The sequence below is a fragment of the Labrus mixtus genome, chromosome 6 (assembly GCF_963584025.1).
Source record: "Labrus mixtus chromosome 6, fLabMix1.1, whole genome shotgun sequence".
Taxonomy (NCBI): Eukaryota; Metazoa; Chordata; class Actinopteri; order Labriformes; family Labridae; genus Labrus; species Labrus mixtus.
Window position 1 is genome coordinate 8,671,777 of NC_083617.1, and position 25,404 is coordinate 8,697,180.

General features: G+C 40.3%; 1 protein-coding gene across 8 annotated transcripts in view; it reads left to right on the top strand.

Annotated features, from left to right (window-relative positions):
• The first annotated feature begins 23,717 nt into the window (after positions 1-23,717).
• Positions 23,718-25,404, top strand: part of pax2a (paired box 2a) — a 28,494-nt gene continuing 26,807 nt past the window's right edge. For 2 of the 8 annotated variants that reach the window (XM_061039838.1, XM_061039840.1), the window contains exon 1: positions 23,719-24,462. In XM_061039838.1, coding sequence (XP_060895821.1) covers positions 24,420-24,462 — 43 coding nt within the window. In that variant the 5' untranslated portion in view covers positions 23,719-24,419. Of the gene's footprint in view, positions 24,463-25,404 lie in introns of all 8 variants that reach the window. The other 6 variants (XM_061039841.1, XM_061039842.1, XM_061039845.1 and 3 more) reach the window with 4 other exon arrangements.

Genomic DNA, 25,404 nt, shown 5'->3' on the forward strand with positions numbered 1-25,404 from the left:
AACAGAAGATGGGAGAAGAAGAAATGAGAAAGACTAGAACGGGCCCATGGAGGGCAGACATTAAAACACTGCGTGTGTTTGTGTGTGTGTGTGTGTGTTTGTGTGTGTCTGAGTGCACAGGTCCAGGGGAGAGGCTGTTAAACAGTATCTCAGCTGGGAGGACTAAAGAGGATGGGTGGAGGATTCCCAGTCAGAGATAGAGCTCGCGATAATAATCACAGGCGTGAAATTACAATGCTGATATTTGTTGCACCCCAGGGTGTGGTGTGGTGGGGCTACCGGAGCTCGGAGGGCCCACATATCACTGGAGGACTGCGCCGGCTGACGGTCATCAATGATCAGAAGAGCGGCCATTCCGACCCCCCCTACCCCCTCCCCCCCCCAATCTCTGCCCAGTGTAGATCCAAATCATTCAGCAGAGACACAACTTTAAAGACCGTCATCTGTGGAGCCTGTGACAAAACACAGGAAGAACTGCACTTTACATTTGCAGAAGTATTTTTTCTGTTATTGCTCCAAGTTACATTTTATTTACAATGAACATTATTTACAGAATAGCTGATTTTACAAGATATGCAATAATATATATTAATGCAGTTCTTGTTTGTAATACACTGGTGCTGCAGCTACTTTGTGTTGAAGAGAATTCCAGCACTGTTAAATGCTCCTTTTCAAATATTCAGGTATATTAAGGAGGTGTTTGCACATCATACTATCTCATGAAAAAGGTGCATAGGACGACAAACTGTGACTTGAAAAGAAAAGAATCCTGCACACTTGCTAAGAACCACCAATTTATTCAAAAAAAATCACAACGTTTCAGTCCCTCTGAACCTTTGTCAAGTGACTGAACTCAAAGTGTGCAGGATTTTTTATTTTTAGTAAATATTAAAAGTACAAAAAATCATATTCAAGAAACCTTGAGGAACTTTTTGTGGCAGTGCCAGGGGGCAAAGCAGTAGGTCTTATGTCTTTACTGATCCGTTCCTGTACTACCCTTTAACAAAAAACAAATCTCCTCCTGCTCTCTTTTAACTGTCTTATACACTACTTACTGGGAAGGTCTGTCAAAAAACTCCTAACATTGACTCTTTTGGTCGCTATGTAAAAAAATTGAAAAACCTGCAATAAAAAAAAATATAGAAAGAGTTTTGTTCATCTCCTTTTCTGACATCGACAACATTTATAGTAACCATTATCATTACAAAAACCATTACAGGAGCTTGAATGTATCAGCGTTGGATTGAGCGTGTGATGAAGTTACCGTGCAAACATTTGCATCACAGTGTATTCCAGTGAATTTTCTGAAAACCTCTCTCTCCTGTCAGTTCCTCTTGTTAAAAAGTGAAATCTGAAGCAGAGCGGCGGTGGCTGGACCCTCTTCAGCATGAATATCCTCTTGGACAGAAGCCAAACTCTGACAAGATATGACACCACATTTTCTTCCATCCATTCAGTGAAGGAGGTGAAAAAAGAGGAGCTCATTTTCATGTCCATCATCCCCCCCCCCCCCCCCCCCCCCATTTGTGGGGTGAAAGTGAAAAGTAGATGTGTTGTCAGGGCAAAACTGATAATGGCAGTGAGACACAGACTGATCCCAATTGCCCTGCTTTCAGCCCCTGCCACCCCCGTGCACCCCGCCACTAAAGGGTCCACTGACAGACGGGACGGGGCACAGTGGGACTGAGTGCTGAGTTGGCATAAAAAAGCGACTTTTTCTTGGCATCATCAATCTGCACAAATATTTTATTGTTGGCTTCGTAACCATCTGCATTTTTGACTTCCACTCATTATGCAACACCAAGGCACGTTTTTAAAGGAAATGGACTCTTTGTGTGTAAAGCTTCTGGAATTTTGTTTTGAAATATTAATATTCATACATGATATCAGAGACGAGTCCCATTAAGCATCAACAAAACATTTGTTTTATTTGATTGATCTAAAAATGCTCATTTAGCTTTTAGACTGTTTCTCAAGACTATGTATCTTTTTTTATTGACATCTGCCAGGCTCCGCCCACAGAAGTGATGTCTGTGACAACAAGTTTGCAATTGATATGTTTGTGTCGTCTGATTCAGAATCTGAAGAGGAAGAAGATGCCTTGCCGTCTGAGGTTATATTCGCTTCAAATGGTCGCTGAATGGTGAGTAACAAAATGCCATCCATATTTTAAGTTAGAAGTTAGCATACACATCCAAAGTTAGCAGAGATTAGCCTTTTTGTTCTTGAATATATGAATGCAATGCAGCAGTTCTGCAGCATCTGCAGTCCTCTTATGATTTGTTATTTTTTTGTGTAGTATATTTGTTATTTTTTGTGTATTTTAGCATCACTTAACTATGCCAAAAAGCAAAAAGGGATTTTAGAAAATCACTGACAATATTTTGAATTCAGATTGAAGCTGATTTTAATACTTTTAGATGCCTACTATCATGCACATACGACCTAAACTTATATAGTTTGAAGACTACGAAGGATTTGGGTTTCCAGTGGCTTTATATGTTTAAGTTCAACTAAAAGATGATTTTATTAAAAGTTGGAAACAGTTTGTTGGGTGAAACTGGGAAGATGCTCACTGTTGATTTCAGTTATTTTGAGTGTCATTGCTCATTGATTCATGTTAATAACTTCTGTCCTTTGCACCCTTCGGTTTCCCCTTTCTTTGGATACGTCTTCTGATTAGCTCTTTATCAGCTTTGGGATACACTCGAAAAACTACATTCCAAACTTTGACTTGAATCTGGGACCAGAGCCAGTCGAGCACAGCGCCTCCACTCTACCCTGCTGTGTTTATTTTCTCCCATTTGTAAAGTAGCCTAGTGCCCACAATGCACTGTGGTTATCACTTCACAGCCCCTTTTCAGTCAGATAATGTTCACCTCTCAGCAGAGGGGGAGATAACGCGGGGGATCTATCAGCAGAAGGAGCGAAAAGTGAAGGTCATTATAATGTCATCACAAGTTCTCCTGCCCACTCTGAAAAAAAAGTCCCAGAGATTTAATATTGTCCCACTGAGAGTGGATACACGACATGAAAGAGAGAGAGAGAGAGACATGTTGACAGACAGAAAGTGAGAAGAGGGAAATAATAACATATTACGGTAACATATTTATGCAGAACCATGTTGCATTGGAACAGGTCTAATGTATAAGCTGCCTGTTAGATTTATTCCACAGAGAGTAGGGCTGGTAAAGATGCACTTTATCTTCAGACATGAAAACAGCCCTTCTGCTCCGGCACAATCCCAGCAGGGGCTTGTGGGAAATTGCTGTTTTTACATTTCTGTATCATTTTTCCCATAAGGAATATGGATAACAAATGAAATATTCAGCCCCATTGTCTGATTTATTCCTTTTATTATCCACAAATATCAGCCCGGCAGTCAAAGGATGCTTCGCCTCATTCGTGTGGGGGCATCTTCCCACTTGGGGCCCTGACAGCCTATCAAGTCTACGTGCATAAACAGGTCAGGATCGTGTGCGCGCTCCAATATGTTACACTTTAAGCTCTTCACCATGCACAATCACTAAACATGAATTGAAAATTACTGAGGAAAAAAAAATCCCACAGGTATCTGCAGGTCCCCCCTGCAGAAATAACATGCCTCAAATTAAAGTCAAATAAATCATATTAAACCCACATAAGAGCCTTAAATAATAGGAAAGTGTTCCTTATCCCTTCTACCTGAAGTGTCCGATCCCCCCACCAGTTAAAGCCTGTGTGCTGCTGTTGTTATGTCTGTTTGCAAAGCAGCAGAGACAGATGCCCAGTTACGGCGCTGTAGTAACACAATAAGCCTCATCAGATATTAGTAATTGACCATTAATGAACTCCCTATGATAGCCCACTAAGGAATACACACAAGGGCCCCTGGGGACCACAGGGCAGCGGGGGGAAAGGGGCCTCATGGCATTAACATACTCCCAAGGCTTCAAGAGGCTTTTAAATGGCCAATCAATAAAGAGCATTAGTTCATCATGCCCTCTGAGGGACCCTGGAGGTGTCTGTTGTGTGTTGAAAGGCAACACAAAAAAAGAGGGGAAAGTGTGCAGTCGAGAGGCCTTTTCTCTGAGAAGATGAATGTGAGAAAGTATGCATGAGCGTAATTTGCTCTGTTTGGAATTTGTCCATTATTACCTTCTTCATCTGGGAACAAAGTCACCGCATATTTTGTGTTTTTGTAGCTTTAAAATATTCAAGAATTCACCTGTGCTGCACGTCCCAAAAGCCCTTCTCCTGCAGGACAACATCAACATTTAAAGCACTACTGTAAAACCAGGACAAGGGCATCACAAATATCATGTGACATTTACTGTACATATCCTATTAGATAGCTATGAATAAAAGCTAGCCCTGCTCTGCAGCGTGCGGTTTTATTCTTAATTTTCTCATTTGTGTTATATGGCACAATGAAATGGATATCATTACATAGAATAGCACTATCGTACAAATACCACGGCGTGTCCTTGAAGGCGGCATAATAAATGGTTCATCACCGGCAACCAAATGGCAAGACAAATTTATGGGCGCTGATCTCGCTCATCATCAGAGCAAAGTACTCGGTAAAAATTTCATTGTAACTTCCAGGGAAATAAATAAATTTGAACCCTGACCTTGAGGAAAAAAACTCCTCCCACCCTTCAGGATGAGATGATGGACCCCTCCTCCTCCTTCTCTCCCTCTCTCTTTCAATCACCTCCATACATCTTACCTTCTTTGGCACTGTGTCGGTGCATAGACATCAGGCTAAAGATAGGTGTCCCACCTCTACTCGCTTTTTATTTCCACGCCCTGAGATTTGTGCCATCTTTCAATCTCCCCTCTTTCTTCTGAGACCTTAGCCCCCCCTGAGGAGAAACACCAGACAGAAACTAGCAGATCTGGAGGGAGGTAAGGGAGGAGAGATGGGGGGGAAAAAAAGGAAGGGCATGAAATGACAGTGGAGGAATATGCAGAAAGTCTCAGTTTAAATCAAGATAAAAGACAGAAATAGAAAAATAATGGAGGGAACAAACCCCTGGACGCTGGCTCCTAATGGAAACACACGACTGAGGGCTGAGGTGTTGTCAGCAGTCTACCTCCACAAGTTGACATTCCCGCCTGATAATCTGGTCCTGCCATAAAATTAGAATAGCAAATACCTCACTGACAGAGATGCATGTCCTCCCTCTCTTGTGCCACCATAAAAAAAACTCTTGCCGGTGTCTTCCAACGCCACTAACTTCAATTTAAATTTACAGCGCAGCAAAAGGAGAAGTGATGTGCATTCAAAGATTTTAATAACCCATTAAGTTATGACTTCAATTTCATTTTTATGAATATTTTCCTTGGGGAGCGCTGCCATCGGCGGAGAAAGACAGAAACTTAAAAAAGATAAATAGTGTCATTAATCTATAACATTTCTCTCCCATTATTCTTGAGAATGAGGAGTTATTTTTGCCCGGATCGTCTTATAATTAGCTCCTTATACTTGACTCACAAGCCAGAAAATGACCGTGTTGGAAAAGAACGTCAAGTCCGTCAATTGGCTGTGGGGATAAAATCATCATTTGTCTTCATAAAATCTCTATGTGACAAGCAGCATTTGAAGTTGATTAGCTTTCAGTAGCTTTATTAATAACAACTCCTGGATCAAAGTGAGGTAAGCCCTCTGTGTTTTTAAGTGACACAATGTGAGAATGAGCCGCTGCAGACGCCAGAAATTCTCTTTTCATTTTGAAGGATCACTGTACAATAAATCCTTGGATGTCGTTTATAACCCGACATTGTGTTTTTACTGCATAAACTGGTTTTGAGCCACAAAACTATTAAACAAGTCATCACAAACTCCACTTTGCAGAGGGCGAACGTGGGAGTGCAGCAGAGTATAATAGCTTTAATCTGTCTGTTGTTTGTCTCATGGGCATTAAACACCATCTTGATATGAGTGAGACTACAGTGCACACAGGAGGTGGTCCTCATAATATTTAATAGGTCATCAAAGGGAATGGGGGGTAGACTGCTGACATTTGCCTGGATAGTTAGGAGAAACCCCAGGAGTTGTCACATGACTCATTACCAGAGCGCAGTCGACGTGACACTCGGTTGCATCATCGTTCAAAGACAGAAAAATCATAATCCAAAAGACATCACTATTCAATCCACAACGGCCCCATTAACTAGCATGAGATTTTTGATTCTTGTTTCCACCCTGAAAATAGAGACTAATCAGTTAATAAAACTCCATTACTGCCTCTGAGAGTGAGATACTGGCTGCCATTAGTGTAAAAAAAAAAAAAACCTTTGAGTATCAGCGCTCGTCACAGATTATATTTGGGCTCTTTCGCTCTTAGTGCAACACCGCCTAAAGCTTCTTACAGCCTGCCTCAGCAGCTCCTCATCCTCTACCTCTGGTCAAAGATTAAAGCCAAGGGAGATGAAGGGACGTCATTTGGTAGCTGTTGGATTTTTCCATAGAAGAACAAAATGAAATATACCAACCGTACCAGCTGCTGACCTCCCCGGGCCGACTGGACAGCAGGTGTCAGAGGAAAGAGTGGAAGTTAAAGTGGCTTTGTGACACTTAAAAAGCCCTGAGATACATTTAAATAGACTTAAGAAACACATGTTTTTAAAAATATTGAATTTAAATATCGTTGCAAAGGTATCAGAAACAATTTTGATTTGACAGGCCAAAAAGGAAGTGATGCTTTTATTTGTAATCTTCTCATAAAAATGTATACTTTTGAAATAACTGATATTTTTGCCACACCTGTTGGGTTCAGTTCATTATTGTTTAAATGTTACTGAATTCAATCCTCACTGTATTCGCATAAGAGGTAATTAAAGTGATTGCTCTCATTGTTAACACAATCTGATAACTTAGATATCAAAGCACCATCAAAGCACCATCTCGGTTAATGCAACCTGTTTTGGTTGTTCAACACCCCGCGTCTTCATTAGTTTCCTATAAGACTCGGTTCAGATTTTTGGTGAAGGTCCCTGGTTGAGTCCACACCGTCCATTGTTTTGTTTTGGGATGAGTGTTCTTAATCGAACCTTTGCATGATCAGGGTTCAGTATCAAGAAGTTGCCATACAACAATTTTAATTGTGTTGCCAAACACAGTGCTGCTGTTTCTTCTTTGTAACCTAAAAAAACCATTTACAGTTATATTTTAGAGTGTCTTTAGCTCAGTGTCAGTAATAACAGAGGTTTGATTGGACCTGATTGATTATATATCTGCACAAAGGGGGAAAGTGTTCTCGTTAGTTTGTATGTTTTTCTTTTAAATCCATCACAGTTGTCCAATAATCCTGGGACGCAGCCACAATACTGATACAAAATTGTCCTTGGGGAGAACTTGTTTTGGTGGAAAACCTTCACATTGGGATGATAGACCTGACATTCACATGGCAAAATCCCTGAACGAAAACAAATCTTTAAGAAATACCCTATAAAAATATCAATTGAAAACTAAAACTTTAATTGATAAAAGAAAATATATAGTTTGAGCTTCAGTGTTCTCAAGGTGAATTTGAGACATCAAGTATTTCAAACGTCTTATTTGTATATTTAACCAACATGTCAAAAGCACCCAATACCATCCAAACCTGCTGTTGTCATCGTTGGATTTAAATAGTTGTTGGATGGCTTTATGAGGTATTTACTGTTCATATTTTGAACGGTAACATACAGATGATGAGGGGAGGAACCTGCCTAAAATGGGCAGCCGATGGTAGGCACAGTCACACAACATGACACCTACAGGAACAGCTATAATTGGTATGACTAAATGCCATAAATCTGCCTTCAGACATCCCAATTATAGAAACAGATTGGAATCTTGCCCTCCAACTCATCCCATTTTAAAACAGAGAGCTCTTCTTTGTCTGGAAGAACCAAACAAAATGTGGACATTTCAAAAGAGAATTCAACTGTCACATTCACGACCCCTCAAACTTTGGACAACCCCCACAGCCCTGCACAGAACAACAGTACAGCACTTCCATGCCCCTCACACATTGATTCCCCTCCCGAGGGCCCAAACCAATTTCTCTTGTTCTCAGACTCTCTCCCTGCCTCAACCTGCAGTGGCCATCAAAGACATTCATCCATCCACCCAGGATGACTATGACTGATCTGGCCTCCAAACGATCAATTTGTATCCCTTTCTCTTTCTTCTCTTTGTCTCCTTCACTTTCTCTCTTTGTCTCCTTCACTTCATACTCTTGCTATTTTGTTGATGTGCAGAATATGATGAAAAAGTGAAAGTGCAGATCACTGTGACACTGTGGCATGTGAGAGTAACAACGCAATCACTATTTGACCTTGGAGAACAGCTAATTCATATGTTCATCTATCTATGTTTTTGACATATAGAACTTTTTTTTAGTTCGGGGAAAGCTAACAGATCACCCATGCAAAGACACAACAACCATTCTTTACCTGCAGGATTTGATAATGAACATTTGATATGGGGTATGTTTAGACAAAAAAATACAATAAAAGCTGAGGGTTTATTGTGATTGTCTTCAGTATGCCCGATTTGCTCACCATTATATGTCTTTCCTTCATTCATTAAGCTGTAATTGGACATGATTCTCATCCAGGAATGCAGCATCCTCAGACTCCTCCAAGGCATGCAAGGTGATGATGACAGTGTTAGAAAGAGCTGTTAATCCATCTTGTAATTGCAGCGAGCAGACGGCAGGGTTGGTCGAGTCTGTGAAAAGGCTGCGAAGGAACATTTGTCACCAGACGGGGAACAATAGGAGGCATTATGTATTTTGGTACATGTGCCATGAAGGCTTTTGTGACGGTGTGACTGTGTACACGTGGTGCTGGTCTGTGCATTAATATACGGCTAATGCTAATGGTTGTTTGTGTGTGCACGGTGGGGTTTTAATGCATGTGCTGGGGGACCTTTTTTCTTTCTATTCACAGACAATTTGTAAGCCGGCTGTTGAAGCCAGGCCGAGGCCCGTGGAACAGCTGGAGCCCCTCCATGATTGATAAACGTGGCGGCGAGAACTTCATCTCCCCCTGAATGAAGACAAAGGCCCCACAATGCTGAGCCAGTGTGTTACGCCTGCCTGTCGTTAAGTGCGTACGGCGGACCTGCCCCAGTCCTCAGCTGGGGGAGTCGAGGTGCCAAGAGGGAGGTCAGGACCCAAACTAATTACCATTTTATGACAAAACGGTCTTTTGTCGTCGTTATATAATTGATTTACCTTTCAGGGGGAGATCATTATGAAGTGGCTTTAAGAGGGTGAGATTAAAAGGGGGCAAGAGGGATTAGCTTCACTTTTACATGCTCTCAGTGTCATGAAAGAAGGGACAAGCATGTTTCCCTGCAAATTTAGATTACTACAATGTAAGAAAATGTTGACTTTTAAGATGTATCATCCTTTACACAAAAAAACATGCAGTTATTTCGATTAATTCATCACACTATCAGTGTTTAAAAAATCAAAAAGATATACAGTTTTGGATAAAACAGTGGCAAAAAATTATTTCGGCTTATTGATATTGAAAAAGTAAAAATCAGTGATCCTATGATTGGACATGTGATTTGAGCAGCTATGTGTATCCACTATGAAAATGACAAAAACAAATCTGCATCAATTTTGCACGATTAAAAACATATCAGCATGTTTTATCGATCCTGGCAAATATCAGCAGATTTCCCAGACACTGGTTTTAAAAGAGACGTGTTCCCAGGTTCACTGCCTCGCTGTCGTAAACTTTTGCTTAGTTTGTGACCCATGCAGGAGCAGGTCAGTGAGTCAGATCAGGGCCAGCTTTGTCAAAGTCACCATGTGGTGATAATCGTTATATCGGCTGGGATGAATCCCACACAAGGATCTGTTTCCTGTGACTACACATTGTACTGGAAAATGTGAAGAAGCATTTTGATTTTTACAATTTTTTTCTTTTTGTTGTTTTTACCAGCAGAAGCTAGCCAACTTTGAAATAAGTTAGCTGCTTTTGCTGCACAGCTTTCTCTTAAGAAAACCCTAACTCATACATCTATTCAATGCATTATTTGCTTGTGAGTGTAACACTTCAGTTGTAAGCATTTCCTTTTGTGTGAAACAGATGTTTTTGCAAGCGTGCTCCAACTTTCTCTGTGTGTCTCAGAGAGCAGAGTGTAGCCTGGGTACATCCATCCTTGACCTATTTAATGGCTGGCTTCTGTTGAAGACCCGTCGCACAAATTGAAAAGTTTTCAGTCGCTAAGTGAAATGTATGGCCCTGCCTCCGGTCCAGAAAAATTGGGGATTGTTCTATTTTAATTCCAAACTCAATTTCAGACATCCTCCGCGCTGCGACAAAGTGGATTTCTGGGCCATCCATTGCGCCGAGGTTGTCGACATTTCAGCTGCCAGAACACACGATGAATGAGTGAATATTGATGAACACAAAAGCCATTTTTTCCTGTTATTGTTGGCGTGTAGGTGGAGAAGAGAGGAGAGAGGAGGCGGCCTTTGGATCCCCTGGGACTGAGGGAGCCCTCTCCATATTCAGAATATTCCCTGTGAAGTTCAGAAAGAGATATCAATCTCACTTTGAGGCTCTGGGCCTTCATTTGTTTGTGAGAGATGCGGAGCGCTGCTCAGATGACTGTGCCAATTCTTCAAATCCCACTTACAGTAGGAGTTCACACACACACACACACACACACACACACACACACACACACACACACACACACCACACACACCATGCACAGCAGAGCATCTGCCACTTTCCCCACCCAGCTTTGGTGTCCCAGCCTCAGTGTGTACAGCGGTGGAGTCTGCACTGTGCCTCTCGCAGGTCTTGATTGAGGAAGCAGTTGCAGCTCTGTCGGCAGCCGAGAGTTAAGAATAAAAAATACACCATGGCTGTTTGGGCAGCAGCAACAGCAGTCTATATTGGATAAATGGGTTAGTTTTTCTATGTCACGGGCTGTTCAGGAAAGGTGTGTATGTTTGTGTATGACAGAGAACGAGAAAGACAAAAGGTGGTGTAGCTGTCTAGCTAATTTTATATCGCATCACTATACATTTTTTCTCATAATGAAGTGTTGATGAGTCACAGGTTTTTTGTATTTTTACCTTCTGTTGACAGCAGGATGTCAGAAATAGTCATTGACTATCAAATCAAGATAGCAGCCATCCTAACTACTGTAAGGGTATTTATCACATCCCTACCAACTCCCCAATGTCCTGTCACCTCTTCAGTGTTCATTATTTCAAGAAAGGCAAGGAAACATTTTTTTTTAATACATGCATGTTATAGTAGGAATGAAACATGTCCATAGGGATTATAAAACTATGTCCATATTTGATATTTTCACACGTTTTCACAGAAAATATAGCAGAATTGTCCACTTATACATTTTGATGATGATTTGTCTTATTGCCTATTTGTGTTTGATGGAGGACGTTCTTGCCTTTCTTTGCAGCACTGGTCTGATAATCACGAGCAGAGGTAAGAGAGCACTTTGAGGGAAACACATGTTAGATTGCCACAGCACAACATTACACTGGTGCTCTGCACGTACATGCGAGGTTCTTAGCCGCTGACAGTACAGCAGGCAGGGCCTATAATGACTCTAAGAAGTGAAATAATTACATGCATCCCCACAAACACAGCCATTCTTCACCTCAATGAACACCCCCTCTCCCTGCCTGGCTCTCCCCCTCTCTTTGTGTGCTTGATGTGTCCTCATGTAGCCCGCTGCAACAAATAGACCCTCACTGTTAGCAGCTAACAACATTTTAAAAGACAGTGCTTGATTGTTTGCTCTCAACTTTGTTTTTATGGCACCTTTCACATACAGCCCCAAAGAGCTTCACAGAGGAACAAACAGACGAAATAAGGAGCACATATTCAAAACGGTCGATCACATTTTGCAAGAATTACGAAGAAATACAAACCAATCAATTAAGAAAAAAACCTTTGCAAAAATGTTGTTTTCTTTTTCTGTCTTTGGACAAGTTACCAGATATATACACATGTCTGTGTAGAAAATGTTCACATGTATATACACTTTTTTACTGTTTGCAGATTTATTAATGATCAAGCTGACGTGCTATGACTTTTTTAAAACTATTAAATAAGGAGTTGTTAAAAAACATGTTATTTTCTTGATCTCTTTGTCTCTATTTTTATGAGCCCCCCTCTCTCAAAGACACCAGTGCATCAGGCGTCCCAGTCTGGCTCTGGTTTGGTTTTAGCAAGCCAATGGGCCATGCCGGCCTTTTTTCCCACAGTGGGCTCTTGAGTGGAGTCTTTGCCCTCACATGCGTTCAGTTGGGCCTGCTTTACCCACACTATTGATTGCAGGTGATGTTCTGGACTCAGTCCAGCTGACCTCGAAGGGGAGTCAGATACATCATTGTCCAAAGAGGAACCTCTGGAGACTGGACAGAAGCAGCAGCACACGTGTTACGCAGTCTGACTCTGTCCAAATGCTGAATATGTCAACAAATACATGAGGAGCAAGCATCTGGGCTGCTTAACGTGGACTCAGAGCTGCAGATTCAGCCATTTCAATAGTAACACAGAAAAAGTAGATGATCCGCAGACAAATGTGCATCCTTCAGCCGCTTTGTTTCCTGAACGTCCATGCACCACATCTTCCTCCACCGCTTCACCTTTTCCTTCTGCACGCTAATTAGAAATCTTAATATGCAATCATGTTAACACTGAGTCTAATTTGTGCAGCGTGCATCTTTGTTTCTTACACACCTCATAGCAATTGATGGATATCCAATGAGACGCCGAGTCGCTGCCAAAGGGAGTCGCTCTGCAGCTCGTGACACATCGCTGAGGCTGGTGGGAAGTACGCCTTAAATTAATTAACATCGGACCTCTTGTAGCTGCTCACTTCTGTAAACAAACATTTTAATATGCAGTAATTAATTAAATCTGCCAAGCTTCTCTGCCCCTCCCATAGATCTCCCTTCATTCTTACTTTCCCCGTCTTGTTAAAGAGTTTATTATGTGCTGACTGAGATGAGGAGGAAATTCACAACTTTGTCCAGCGCCATCTCTCCAGGACACAGATTTCTAAATGTTAAACTGTGATCTTTGGTATTATCCCATCCAGATTTCACATGTCAGTAATGGTGACACATACAAAGATAAATGCCATCTTGCACTTGTAATGATTTAACCAAAAAGTAATTTTCACTCCATATTCCAATTCCGATTAATAATAATTGATCAAACGGACAGTCAAAAATGTGTGTTTTTGACTTTTAATATTCTGAACTTGTCTACTATAAGTGTTTATGTCAGTTTTTATTGTCTAATAAAATGTCTCTGTAAGGCACACTGGATATTTATTTTGTGGATTCACTTGAAAAGGCAGAATGTTGCATGTAAACAATTCAAGTTTTTTTGGATTTAAATGATGCCAAATATTGATAACTAGCGAGTGAATTGACTGGGCTGCAGGTGTAGGATGTCTTTAAGCAGAGAAATAAAATCAGTCCGGTGTTATTACTTATGTTAATTCTATAAATGAGTAAACAAGCATTGAGTGGAATCTGTAGGCCGACTACACTAGAATAAACTGTGCCAAATTTGTTGGATTAAGATTTATACAGCAAGATTTCTTATTCGAGATAAATAAATTCAAACACTTCAATAAATCCCTCAAATTATCTACAGTGGATAGCTTTGCATTTATCAGAGTTGGAAGAGGGGGGAAAATAAAAAGAGATTGCATGAGTTTATGGAAATCCACATCAGCAGGGAATGGATGCAGACTCAAGGGGCATCGCTGCACAGGTAAGCTGCTTTTGGAGGGTTCATGTAAATCCTAAAGTCCAAAAAGTCAATTACTGGGGCATCTCAAGCGTGTGTTACTGAAAGACTCTGATGTTTTATTGAAGAGAGGCTTTAATTCATCAGGCTTCTCAGCTCCCTTTCATGCAGCTTGGAGAGGGAGAGCAAAGGCACCTCCTTCAGATGGCCAGTGTCATATATCACACACACACACACACACACACACACACACACACACACACACACACACACACACAAACATACACCTACACACAGAAAGAGAGAGGGAGAACACACACTAATGCCCAAAAACAACTCTCAGGTGGTCTGCTTCACTCCACTGACCAGACCATTACCCCCAACACACACACACACACACACACACACACACACACACACATCCCCCTAAGTGAAGACCACACAGACTAAACAAGAAATTCTAACTCATCCATGCAGCTCTTCCTGTCCACAATTATTAACATTTCATACAAACCACTGACTAATTTTAATGACAGAACAAACCCTTTTATTATAACCCCTCAGTAGCCTTTCTTACTGGTTGGCCTTGAGCTCTAATCTTAGAGATTTTCCAATAGTGTATATGTTATCTTTTTGATTCCAACGCCTACATTTGGGAATTTGCTCATTGGGTATAAACCTGGTACCTGTGCAAAACTTACTGTATATATAAACAGCTGAATAATTTAAACTCTGGTTAGGATTTAAACCATTGCTCTCGTTTTTAATTAATGCCTGAGCTAGAGATTGTAGGATAGAGAACTGTCTTTCTGATGATTTGACCATCAAAACAAACAAATCTTTAAATGATATAACTATTCTATATGGAGAAGATTTCTTTGACACATCTCTCTCACTTTTCACTCAAGAGACACCATGACAGAAACACTGAGTTTTGACATGGAGTTGCTTTGTTCTGTGTTTTCATGGTGTTTAATTAATTATTTTCCTAATGAGTTTGTTTAACAGGGGTGAGACCACTGTGAAAAATATGATTCCTTTAAAAAGTTTCAGGAACAACGAATGTGAGGGGAATGCCAACCTGTAAACAGCTCAAGAGCCTTACAAACAAGCTAAGCTAACGTTAGCAGCCTGCAGCACTGATGTTTTTCTCGGAGCTGCTTTGCTCAGTGTTTTCACCCCCTTCGATTACCAGACGAGTTTGTTTTGGAGATGAGAAGACCTCTGAATTATCTGGTTCCCGTTCAACACTTTTTAAAAGAACAAACAATAGCCGTAATGCTAACCAAAAAACAAGCAGAGCAGCTACAAACAAGCTAGCTAACATTATCAGAAGCTTGGCTTGCAGCCCCTCTGACGTGCTGTGTCCTTTGTGTCAGAGAAACACAGATTTTTAATTTGACACAGCTTTATTCAGAGTAGTGCAAAATGTTATGCTTGCTATCATGACCTAATATATTACCTAAAAATGTTCTTCTCTAAAACAGTATTGACCTGAGTTTATCATTTTATACTATGAATAACATCTATATATAGGACACTGTTTTGGAGCATGAAAAAGAAATTAATTGGAGAAGTAAGAACAAAAACAGAAAAAAAAAAGGAGCACACTCGACAATGAATAAAGTTCCAGGTGCATGACCGCAAGCAAGACTTAAACAGAGACAAAAAAGTCAGCGCACTAAATGTCCTTCAAGTAACTTTTTATCTGGGCAAGAGCAGCGTACAAAACAACAACGGACGCGTTTCAGCACTAGGCCTTGTTGTTTTGAACGCTGCTCTTGCCCTGATAAAAAAGTTACTTGAAGGACATTTAGTGTGTTGACTTTTTTTTGTCTCTGCTGGAGAAGTAAGAAGCCTTCTTTTTTTCCAGGGTTTACAAGTTAGTTTTTGGATCGATGTACCAACTGGCGTCATTTTTGCTACCCTGTACCACATTTTCAATGGTTTGGGAAGCTTTTCTGAAAGTGTTACCAGGGTAAAAACAACTACTCATGCTGTCTCTTGATGTCATCCACAGAACCCTGGTAGCTCGTTGCGGCAACATAATGTTATTGTTTTATTTTGTCATTTTTCTCTGCTGATCACATCACGTCTCCGTGCCTTTATTCCCGCTGGAGTCTCAATAAACAAACACTGGTTGCAGGCTGACACAGTCCCATCACAGCACAGCGACTCCTCGGTCTCTAATGTCTCCACAGCTGGAGTGAAGGCTCACGTTGGCATCGCCCAGAGTGAGGCAAGCAGACAGCTTATTTTTCCACTGTGATTAGCTGAAACTGTGCCGCTCATATACAAATGGAAATGGGATGTGCATGAGCGTCCCCCTCTCCTCACCCTCTCTCGGTCTCTCCCTCTCTCTTCCATCTGTCAAGACAATAGATTTTAATCTTTAATCCATGAGCAGCCATTGAATACTCGGGAATCACAAATTACAGATGTTTTACTGTGTTTTTTTTTCTCTCAGAATCATTCCTGCCCGCTGTCTGTCTCCTTGTTCAGGCCCTTCAGCTACCTGCCATCTTAATGTCAACATACAAAGGTGATCACACACTCACATTTACAACAAACAAACGTAGGGGCAGGGGGGAGAGACACACACACACATATAGTACACACCCTCATTCTGTGCCATCATGCTACCATATGACACTGTCATCATTTGGTAATTAAACCCTTGCTGGCTTTAAATATGAAAATCTGGCAAGAGTTGATGATGATGATACTGGCTGTCGCTCAGCCCAGATTTCCAACAAACCATCCAGACATCAGGCAGGAAACATATTGTCCCGCTGTTGACTTAGTTTGGCCGACTATCTCCTTCCAAAGGAGAAGAATCTGAATCAGATATTCTTCTTTAATCCCAGTGGGAAAGTTTAGCCTTACTTTAGTATTTAAGAAGAGAAATAGAATATACCAGTATCTGAGGACAACTTCCATACTGCCTAGAATCTGATATCACTAACAGCAAGTATATTTTCCCCCCCAAAAAACAACTATGTTTGTGTGACAATAAAACTACAGAGGGCTGTACATGTTACTTAAAGCGAGCAAAATATCAACCAATATTATGTTTTTCCTTTAACCACAATATTGATGGGCTGCTTAATATCAACCAATACTCGGGTTTATGTCATAGTCAAAGCAGAAGGAAAAAACATGGAATTGAAACTTCTCTTTATAGAGGAAGATTTATTTATCTGTTTATTTATTTCACACAGGAAAAACATGGCAATGAAGATAACATGAAATCAGGTGTGTGGGTGTGGTCGAAGTCTACATGTGGCTTGTATGAAAACTACACCCAGAAGACTCATTAAAGGTAAAACAAAAACTATCTAGATTATCAGACTCCACATAGAATGTGTGAGATTTTAGTTATTTAAATAATAATAATAATAATAATAGAAACCTGAAAAAACGTATTATAAATGATGGACACTTTCTTCTATTTTTTTCATGAAAGAGTTTTCAAGTATGTTTTGTTCACAATTGTACACAACATTAAAAAACAATGTGCAGATTTGAACAATGTTAATGTTAAAAATAGTCAACAGCTGCAGTTTGAGCACAAGCTGTGAACTTTATGATAAATAGAATACAATGACATTGTTACTAAGCTGAAATAAAACTTCCTGTATATCAGATATACTAAAATAAGGGATATGTTATTTTAGTAAAATAGCCACACAGAATCAATTGCTCTTGTTATGTTGACGTTAATGGAAACAAAAGTTATACAAACCGAATCAAAGAAACTATTATCAGTTTATTTATATTACATTTGATGTAAGCTTAGAAGTCTATAGATTAAAACAAATTTAAAAAAGAAGCACATCTGAGCGATGATGAATGGTGGGTGAAGCCTGGTGACTAGAGCTACGGTGGCCTCTGAGTGGGGAAGGGGAGGGGGGGCACAGAGAGATGGAGGAGCTTTGAGGGTGAAGGAGGGAGGTTTATTTAATGTTCAGCCCATGAGCAAGTGGGACACTATTTTTAAAAAGAGAGGGAGGAGGAGGAGGAGGAGGGGGGGAGTTGGGAGGGTTTTTGGGGGGATGAAGGGTGGAAGTGCAGGTGAGAACTTAGAGAGGAAACAGGAAGAGCCATAACACACACACACACACACACACACACACACACACTAACTCTCCCCCCTGTTAGCCCCCTGGCAATCTTGGCCAGAGTAGATACCATTGACCAGTCTAATGGACTACGCCATAAGATCTCTCCCCCCACACTAACACACACTCACACACACACATTGAACACCATCCATCCAAAATCACTCCTCTCCTTCACTTTTCACTCTGCCTCTCCTGCAGACTCCGCTCATAACCCGTAAATGTGGTGTGAGGCTCGGAGAGGAGCTTAGGTTCCATTACTGACAGCCCACACAGCTTTATGGCCGTTTAAGCTCCTCCATTTGGGTTCCTCCCATTCGGATGTTTCTGCAGACCCCCAGTGTGCCGCCTGCACAAATACAGAGAAAAAAAATCACTTATTAAGATCATAAATATCAAGATTATAGAGGCAGAGTCGACTCTTTAGGCTGGAAATGTATTTTAATCCTCAAAATATAATGCATTAATCAGTCAAAACAACAGGATGATATAGGTGTTTCTGCAGGAGTTCATAATTCCCAGCTTTTATATTTGCATAAATGTAACATTTTGGCTGTAAATTGTGGCGTTTTATGGATCACCTTACATACAAAATGAAAAATAAAGAGAATGACATACATTACGATTGGCTGGTTGCTAATTTAATGCAATTCCAATTTACAAATTTAAAGGCCACTGTTTGTTTAGCCCATGCTTTAAAGCTTTATTCAAATATATTTGTTTTACAGTCACAAATTTAAAGAGAAAATCACATTTTCTTTATGAGATTATTCATTGAAATATTTAAGTGGATAAAAATGTGAAGGTGTTATGAAGTTTTAATAGACAGCACTGCAAGTTGTAAAGAATTAGTTTTTTTGTAGAATAAATCATGATTTCATGAAGATTTTATTCATTTAAAAGTTATTCTATACTGTGAACATGTCATGTCAATTCAACACACGGGACCAAGAGCTGCAAAGAGAGCCCGTGTTTAAATGACATTTTAAGTATGAACCGGTCTGTTTTAAGCTGAGTATCTCAGATATAAAGTGTTCCATAATATCCATTACTGGTCCTTGGTCCAGTGGCAGTCTTATTGCCGTTTCTGAACTCAGAGCACTGTAAAGAGACTGATAACACAAAATGTTTGTTAAATAGCCGATAGAGAGGCTATAATCTTTTAATGTTGGATTTTATAGCTTTACCACGCTCTGCCGTTCTTGTGGATATTGTAATATTGCATTTTTACTGGTTATTCATCTGTTAATGTTCCAGTTACTAACTTTTATTCTCTCCCTTATACTTTTTTTTTTTTGTATTCTCTCACACTGTTAAACACACAGAGAAAGTTTCCTCTGGGAACTTTATGTAGCCTCTCTCTGTGAGGTGTCCCACTGGACTGACTCTCCTGGGATGTGCAGTTTGAGAGGACTGTGTTACAGGGGTAAAGAGTCAAAGCAAGTTACATTAAAATAAAATAAATATATGAAGCATAAAAAGAGGGAAATGTCACAATAACAGATGTGACTGCATTTTTAAACGACAAGGTTGTTGCTTGAGTTAACGTCTGAATAATTAAAAAGTATTTTTGTATTCTGAATACTTATGATTGTGTTATGTCTCTCTCTCTCTCTCTCTCTCTCTCTCTCTCTCTCTCTCTCTCTCTCTCTCTCTCTCTCATACATATACACACTCGTGTGTGTCTGTGAGGGCGAGAGAGAGACATGTCATTGTGTAAATAGTAAGCCTGTGCATCAAAGAGTCATAGCTCAGTTAGCCCCTACAAATAACTCTTGTCTTTTTAACAAGTCAGTAATTATAACATAGTGTTTTGAACGGTGGTACATTTTTTGAGAATTCAAACTTCTACAGAAATGTTAAGCATTTTTTTTTTATTTCTCGTGCATTAGCTGTCATCCTGAATTTACCAATAATAAATGATTAAAAAACGATCGAGATACTAATTTCAAGTTGACTTTAAGTATTAAAGAGGTTGATTAAGCTACTTCAACCACAAACCATGATCAGTACATCCAGAAAAAAAAAGTGTTTTCAAAGAAAACAGAGATCACATCACGTTTCAAAAAAATAAATTCAGCACACAACAGTTAAGCAAGAACAAGTTTTAAAATGTCCAGTCATGTTGCTGGGTCGATCTCTGCAGGTGTTTGAGCACCAAACTCAGTTTTTACACACAACATATATTCAAGTTTACAGTTCTTACACTGCTCTTAATTCAGCAGCTGCATCACTCTTGTGTTCTTTGATTTTTTTTTTGTGACTTTTTTTTTTTTGTCTTTATCAATCTCTAGCTCATTGGAGCAGGGATGCTTCCGCTTTTTGTTGTCGCCTAAACCGTTTAGTTTTGGATGATCGCTTAAAGATTCTGACAAGCAGCGGGGAGAAGCGCGACGCTCAGCCGGGGAGGGAGCGCAGGAGGCCGGACAGATCTGCTGGGCTGCATCGGGGAGACGCACCATTAGACAGGGGGAGAGGCACGGCTCAGAGCGCGGGTCGATCAGGTAAGGATTTCTCCCTCTGACTCACACTAATGTCACTGTTTGCAGGTGTGTGGGCAGAGCTGCGTGGGGCAAAACTGCGAGCAGGCTGCAGCTCCATGGCTGCATTTTTCCTTTTTATTTTATTTCATTTTTTTAAGATCAGACAACGCATGCCTTCTATTTTTTGCAACGACTTTGTTGTTGTTTTTTCTGTTCGTTTTTGGTGTTTATATTTGGTATAAAAAAGGTAAAATATGTTATAATTATTATTATTAATATTATTATTTTATGGACATCACTTGTGCTTGTGGCTTTAATTGAAAACATAGATCACAATCTAATTCACCTCTCAATTTTGGGTTTAGATGGGAAGATCAATGGGAAACAGTTGTAATGATCTAATTAATTATGGCAAAATTAAAAGCAAGTACAAAATCAATCTGTGACGGTGTCGAGGATGGAGTCAAATTGATATCCATCTGCTCCCGTTATAAAGCACATGAATAAGCAATCTGAGGACGCAGCTGATATCCTGCAGTTTGCCTCAGCCTGCACATATGGCTGCGGGTGTCAGGAGACACCAAATCATTGAGGGACATTACGAGTGACTCCCGGTATGATGCGGATGTTTTGGCTAATAGAGGAAAAATAGATCCAAGGGAACAGTAGAGTGAATTATAATTTGGTAAAATCATGTTTTAAATAGGCTTTATATGAATGACAGGAGCTGGGCAGGTGAGTGTTTTGTTCACTGAAACAGATGTCCTCAGTAGGATTTTTTTTTTTATGTTTCCGTTATTGAAGTATTTTTTATACAATCAAACATTCTTTAAAGGGCTCTTTTTGTTGAACATAAATAAATATTTCACTTAAATGATTCAACATATCAGCCTAAATGCCTTTACAAGCTTCACACTAAGACATTGAACCTGAAATAGATCCACCATGGGTCAAAATCACAGGCAAATAAATCAAATACAGCCATCCAATGCCCCAAACAGTAAACGAAATCTAAAATGTATTTTCATTTCCTTAATGCTCCCCTGTGATGCCATCTTTCAAAACGTGTATTTTGTCTCATATCTAATAAATGTGCCTTTTTCATCAGAGATGATATTGGTGAAGAAAGGCCCCTGACGTGAACATGTTTGTGGACACACTGCATGGTCTCCAACACGCGTTGAAGTCACAACAGGAGGAGGAAAACAGAAATATCGATTGTTGACGTGCACGTGCGTTTCAGGCCATATGTTTTCCAAAAAAAAAAAAAAAAAACGGAGGAAGAGGATTTGTTTTGTCCTCCGTGGAAATCCATCATCCTCCTCCCTCCCTCTCTGTCTTCAACTCCCACTTTAGTATTCTTATTCCATGCACCAAAATTATTCCACAAATTATTATTCGTATTAAAGCATGTGATAAATATTATATACAATGGAGATTTTTCTGTAAATAAGCCAAACATTTAACCTCTGGTGATATCAAATAAAAGACAAATGTTTGCAATTATTTTTAAGTGTCTGAAATATAGTAAAATCATCTCTTCTCATCGTGAAGGCCCATACCCAACAACTGATCTCAGACTCTTTGGTGTGAAATGCAGGCAGAAAAAAAAAAAAATCGAAAACAATAAAGGCATTGGGTTGTGTGTGTGTGTGTGTGTGTGTGTGTGTGTGTGTGTGTGTGTGTGTGTGTGTGTGTGTGTGTGTGTGTGTGTGTGTGTGTGTGTGTGTGTGTGTGTGTGTGTGTGTGTGTGTGTGTGTGTGTGTGTGTGTGTGTGAGGTGAAGTCAGGACTAACAGTTTCTTAATTATCATGCAGTTTGTTGTGCTGTAGTGCTGTGACACCGGGACGTCACCGTGGCAGTGCAGGGAGGCGTACGGGGGGCAAATCGGGCTGTTGTGGGGGAAATAGCAGCAGCTTTAGGGCAAAAGTGCACTGACGTGTGAAATTACAGCCCATGGTGCTACATATTGTACCAGAAGCTCCCTCCAAAAAAAAAAAGGAAAAAAAAAAAAAACACAAACAAAAAAAGAGGAATCGTCCTCAAACTTGTCCAGAGGGCAGCGTCCACGAAGCAACATTATTATTATGATCATCAATATTATTATTATTATGACCTCTAATTATAATGTGAATAAAATGCCTAATAATAATAATAATAGTGTATATTATATCAACAAACAGATCAAATTGAGTGAATTCATTGCATTATAGGATATTTTTCTTAAATGAAAAAATATTTATATACATAATAAAAAAAACATTATTATCTCCTGCATGTAGAAACACTTTGTAGACAATATTCGTTTAAAGACTGCATACACTTTATTGCAGAAATGAATGCTGATCTCGTGACCCAGACCTTTAATGTGCAACCTTTAAAAATCTTCTTTGATTGAGTGTTTTTCTCTTCTTTCCCCTTTCGGATTAAGTTTCACCGGAAGAGATTAGGAGTGCATAATTCTTCTACAGTAGGCTTACCCGCAACCTTTGACCCGGCCTGCCCCTGCAGCCCCAGCCTACCTGCCTGCCTGCTGCACCAGCACAGCGGGCCGTGTAAGCCTCTGTGTGAGCGCCATCTACAGAGCGATGCTGCACACAGGCGGTGAGTGCATGAGGAGAAGGAGGAGGGTAATGGTCATAGTGATGATGATGATGATGATGATGGCCTACTGACTGACTCTCGCTGCAGGATGGTCTCGAGCTCACCTTGTGCACCTCGGGTCTGACCACGCACATCTAAATCCAGCCACAGCCGCTTTGAGCCAATGAAAATGTTATTTATTCGTTCAAAGATGTGGATAACTTCCTTTTAAAGGAGCAGGCCCATTTTTCTGATTCAATTTAACACAAATCAAAAAATAAATGAATGCAAAAATAACCTTTTGGCTGAAGGCCTTATAAATGTGGAAAATTTAATATTTGCATTGGAAAACGGACCAGATTCATATTTGTGGAACAGCAGGGCATGATGTAGCCTACATATTACCGGGGGTTTAAAAAAGCTCACACAGTGGATGACTTCTCCTCCCCAGGTGTAAAGGGAAATGAGGGATAAAGTTCGATATTATGAGCGTTTCATTTACAGAGGGGTCATAATTATGATTCATTTATCTTTGGCCTTTTGCTTTTGATCATCACTTTTAAAACGTTGAAACAGAAAGAAGAGAGAAAGCCTGTCCCTGAGTGAAAGTCTGCTGCTGTGAGTTGTTTTTATTGACACTCCTTCATAAGAAAACATTTGAGGAGCGTCTCTTTAAACAACGCAGCAGCCTGACAGCGCCGTACCTCTCCTCTACCCCCTGCCTTTAATTTCCTTGATTCTTCACCCCAAAGTCTCATCATTTCCCATTTCGTCTCCCTCCCCTTCCTGGCTGTCGGATGCAGGGACCTCCTCATTTGAGCTGCAGGTTTTTACGTGGGCGAATCACAAAGTGTTGGAATCTATTGCCTTTGTCTGACAAGTCATCCATCTCTATGCGAGGGATCTGTGGGATGGAGGCAGGGAGGAGGAGGGGGTGATCTGTGGGACTGCAGCTTTTAGAAACAGACACACAAGGAGAGGGGTTTCATTCTCAGCCCAAAGCTCCGCTCAGGCACAGCCCATTCCGGAGGAGAGGGGGACTCTCTCACACACACACACACACACACACACACTGCTCCTCGCTGCTCCGTGTCCATGTTGTTGTCATCTCCGCCCAGATCTGATTAGAACGCGAGCCTGCTGCTGCTCCTCCGTCAGAGGAGAAGGATTGTTTTCGGCCGCTGCGGACCCGTGGACCTCTCAGCTATATTCCTTTTGTTTTCCTCACGATGTCCCTGAAACACAAACTGTGAGCCGGTTTGAGTCCATGTTGCTGCGGCCGGTGCGCTCTGCACCTGACAGCCTCTCTGCACACTTTGAGGAAAACTCCCCGAGAAGTTGTTGACTGCTGCAGCCTGCGGACTCTGCCCTCACGGACTGATTTACTCCAGATCCTTGATATATATCTTTTTTTTTTACTTATTCAAAGCTCCATCACCGAGGCGAAACGGCGACCTCAGTCGATTACCTTTCTTTCCTTTGCTATCCCATGGATATTCACTGCAAAGCGGACCCCTTCTCGGCCATGCACCGTGAGTATTCTGAATAAGTTTACACACTCGCACACCTCTGTGTTATGACTTGAATTCATTCTTAAATCAGACCGCAGGTGTTTACAAGGGCTGTAGTCTAATTTACACATAAAACATGCATGAAATGTGCTCTTATATATTTTTATTTGGTTAAGTCCATTATGGCTCGTTATGTTTTAATCTTCTTCATAAACGCAGCTTTCTTATATCTAACATATCAAAGAAAATCCCCAAACACCTTTTTTTTTGCTTAAACCGAGTTATAGATCTTCATGGAAAGTCCTTTAGAAATACGTTTAGTAACGTTGACTTAGCAAATAATAAATATAATAAAATAATCATGATGGAGGCTGTCATAAATAAGGAACATTATTCATATTTCTCAAAGGTGCAAAGGTCACTGAAAAGGTTTGTTACTATTGATAAATTGGGGAAGCTTTATTGACTCATGTTTTAATTCATATAAAATAAAAAGAGTAGGCTACTGTTAGTTTGAGCTTCATTCACGTGTACTAAGTGACAAAACAGAAATTCCCAAATTTAAATACAAAGCTTTTATGAGCTGTGAAATGACAGAGACAACCCACGCTGTGTGTAAATAACGTGTCTCTTTATTCAGCCTCTCGTCCTTAACATTTAGGAAAGAATAAGATCTAGCTGGTCTTGTTTTAAAATCTAAGAAAGCACAAGCTCGAAGTGTTTATGTTTGTCTCCTCATGATATGAGTAAAGGAGAGCCGGACTGTGCGTGAATTATTTATTCCTCTTCAATCGCTCCGTCCGCGTTTGTAATATGAGTTATCAAAGCTCATTTAAATTATTTACAATAATTGTGCGAGGAAAATTAAACAGGTTGAAACGTAATATCTGCGACATGTGTTAGGCTGCAGAGGAGGAGAAGCTCCTGGAAAATATTGACTTAGCAGTCCATTGTCATTTAGAA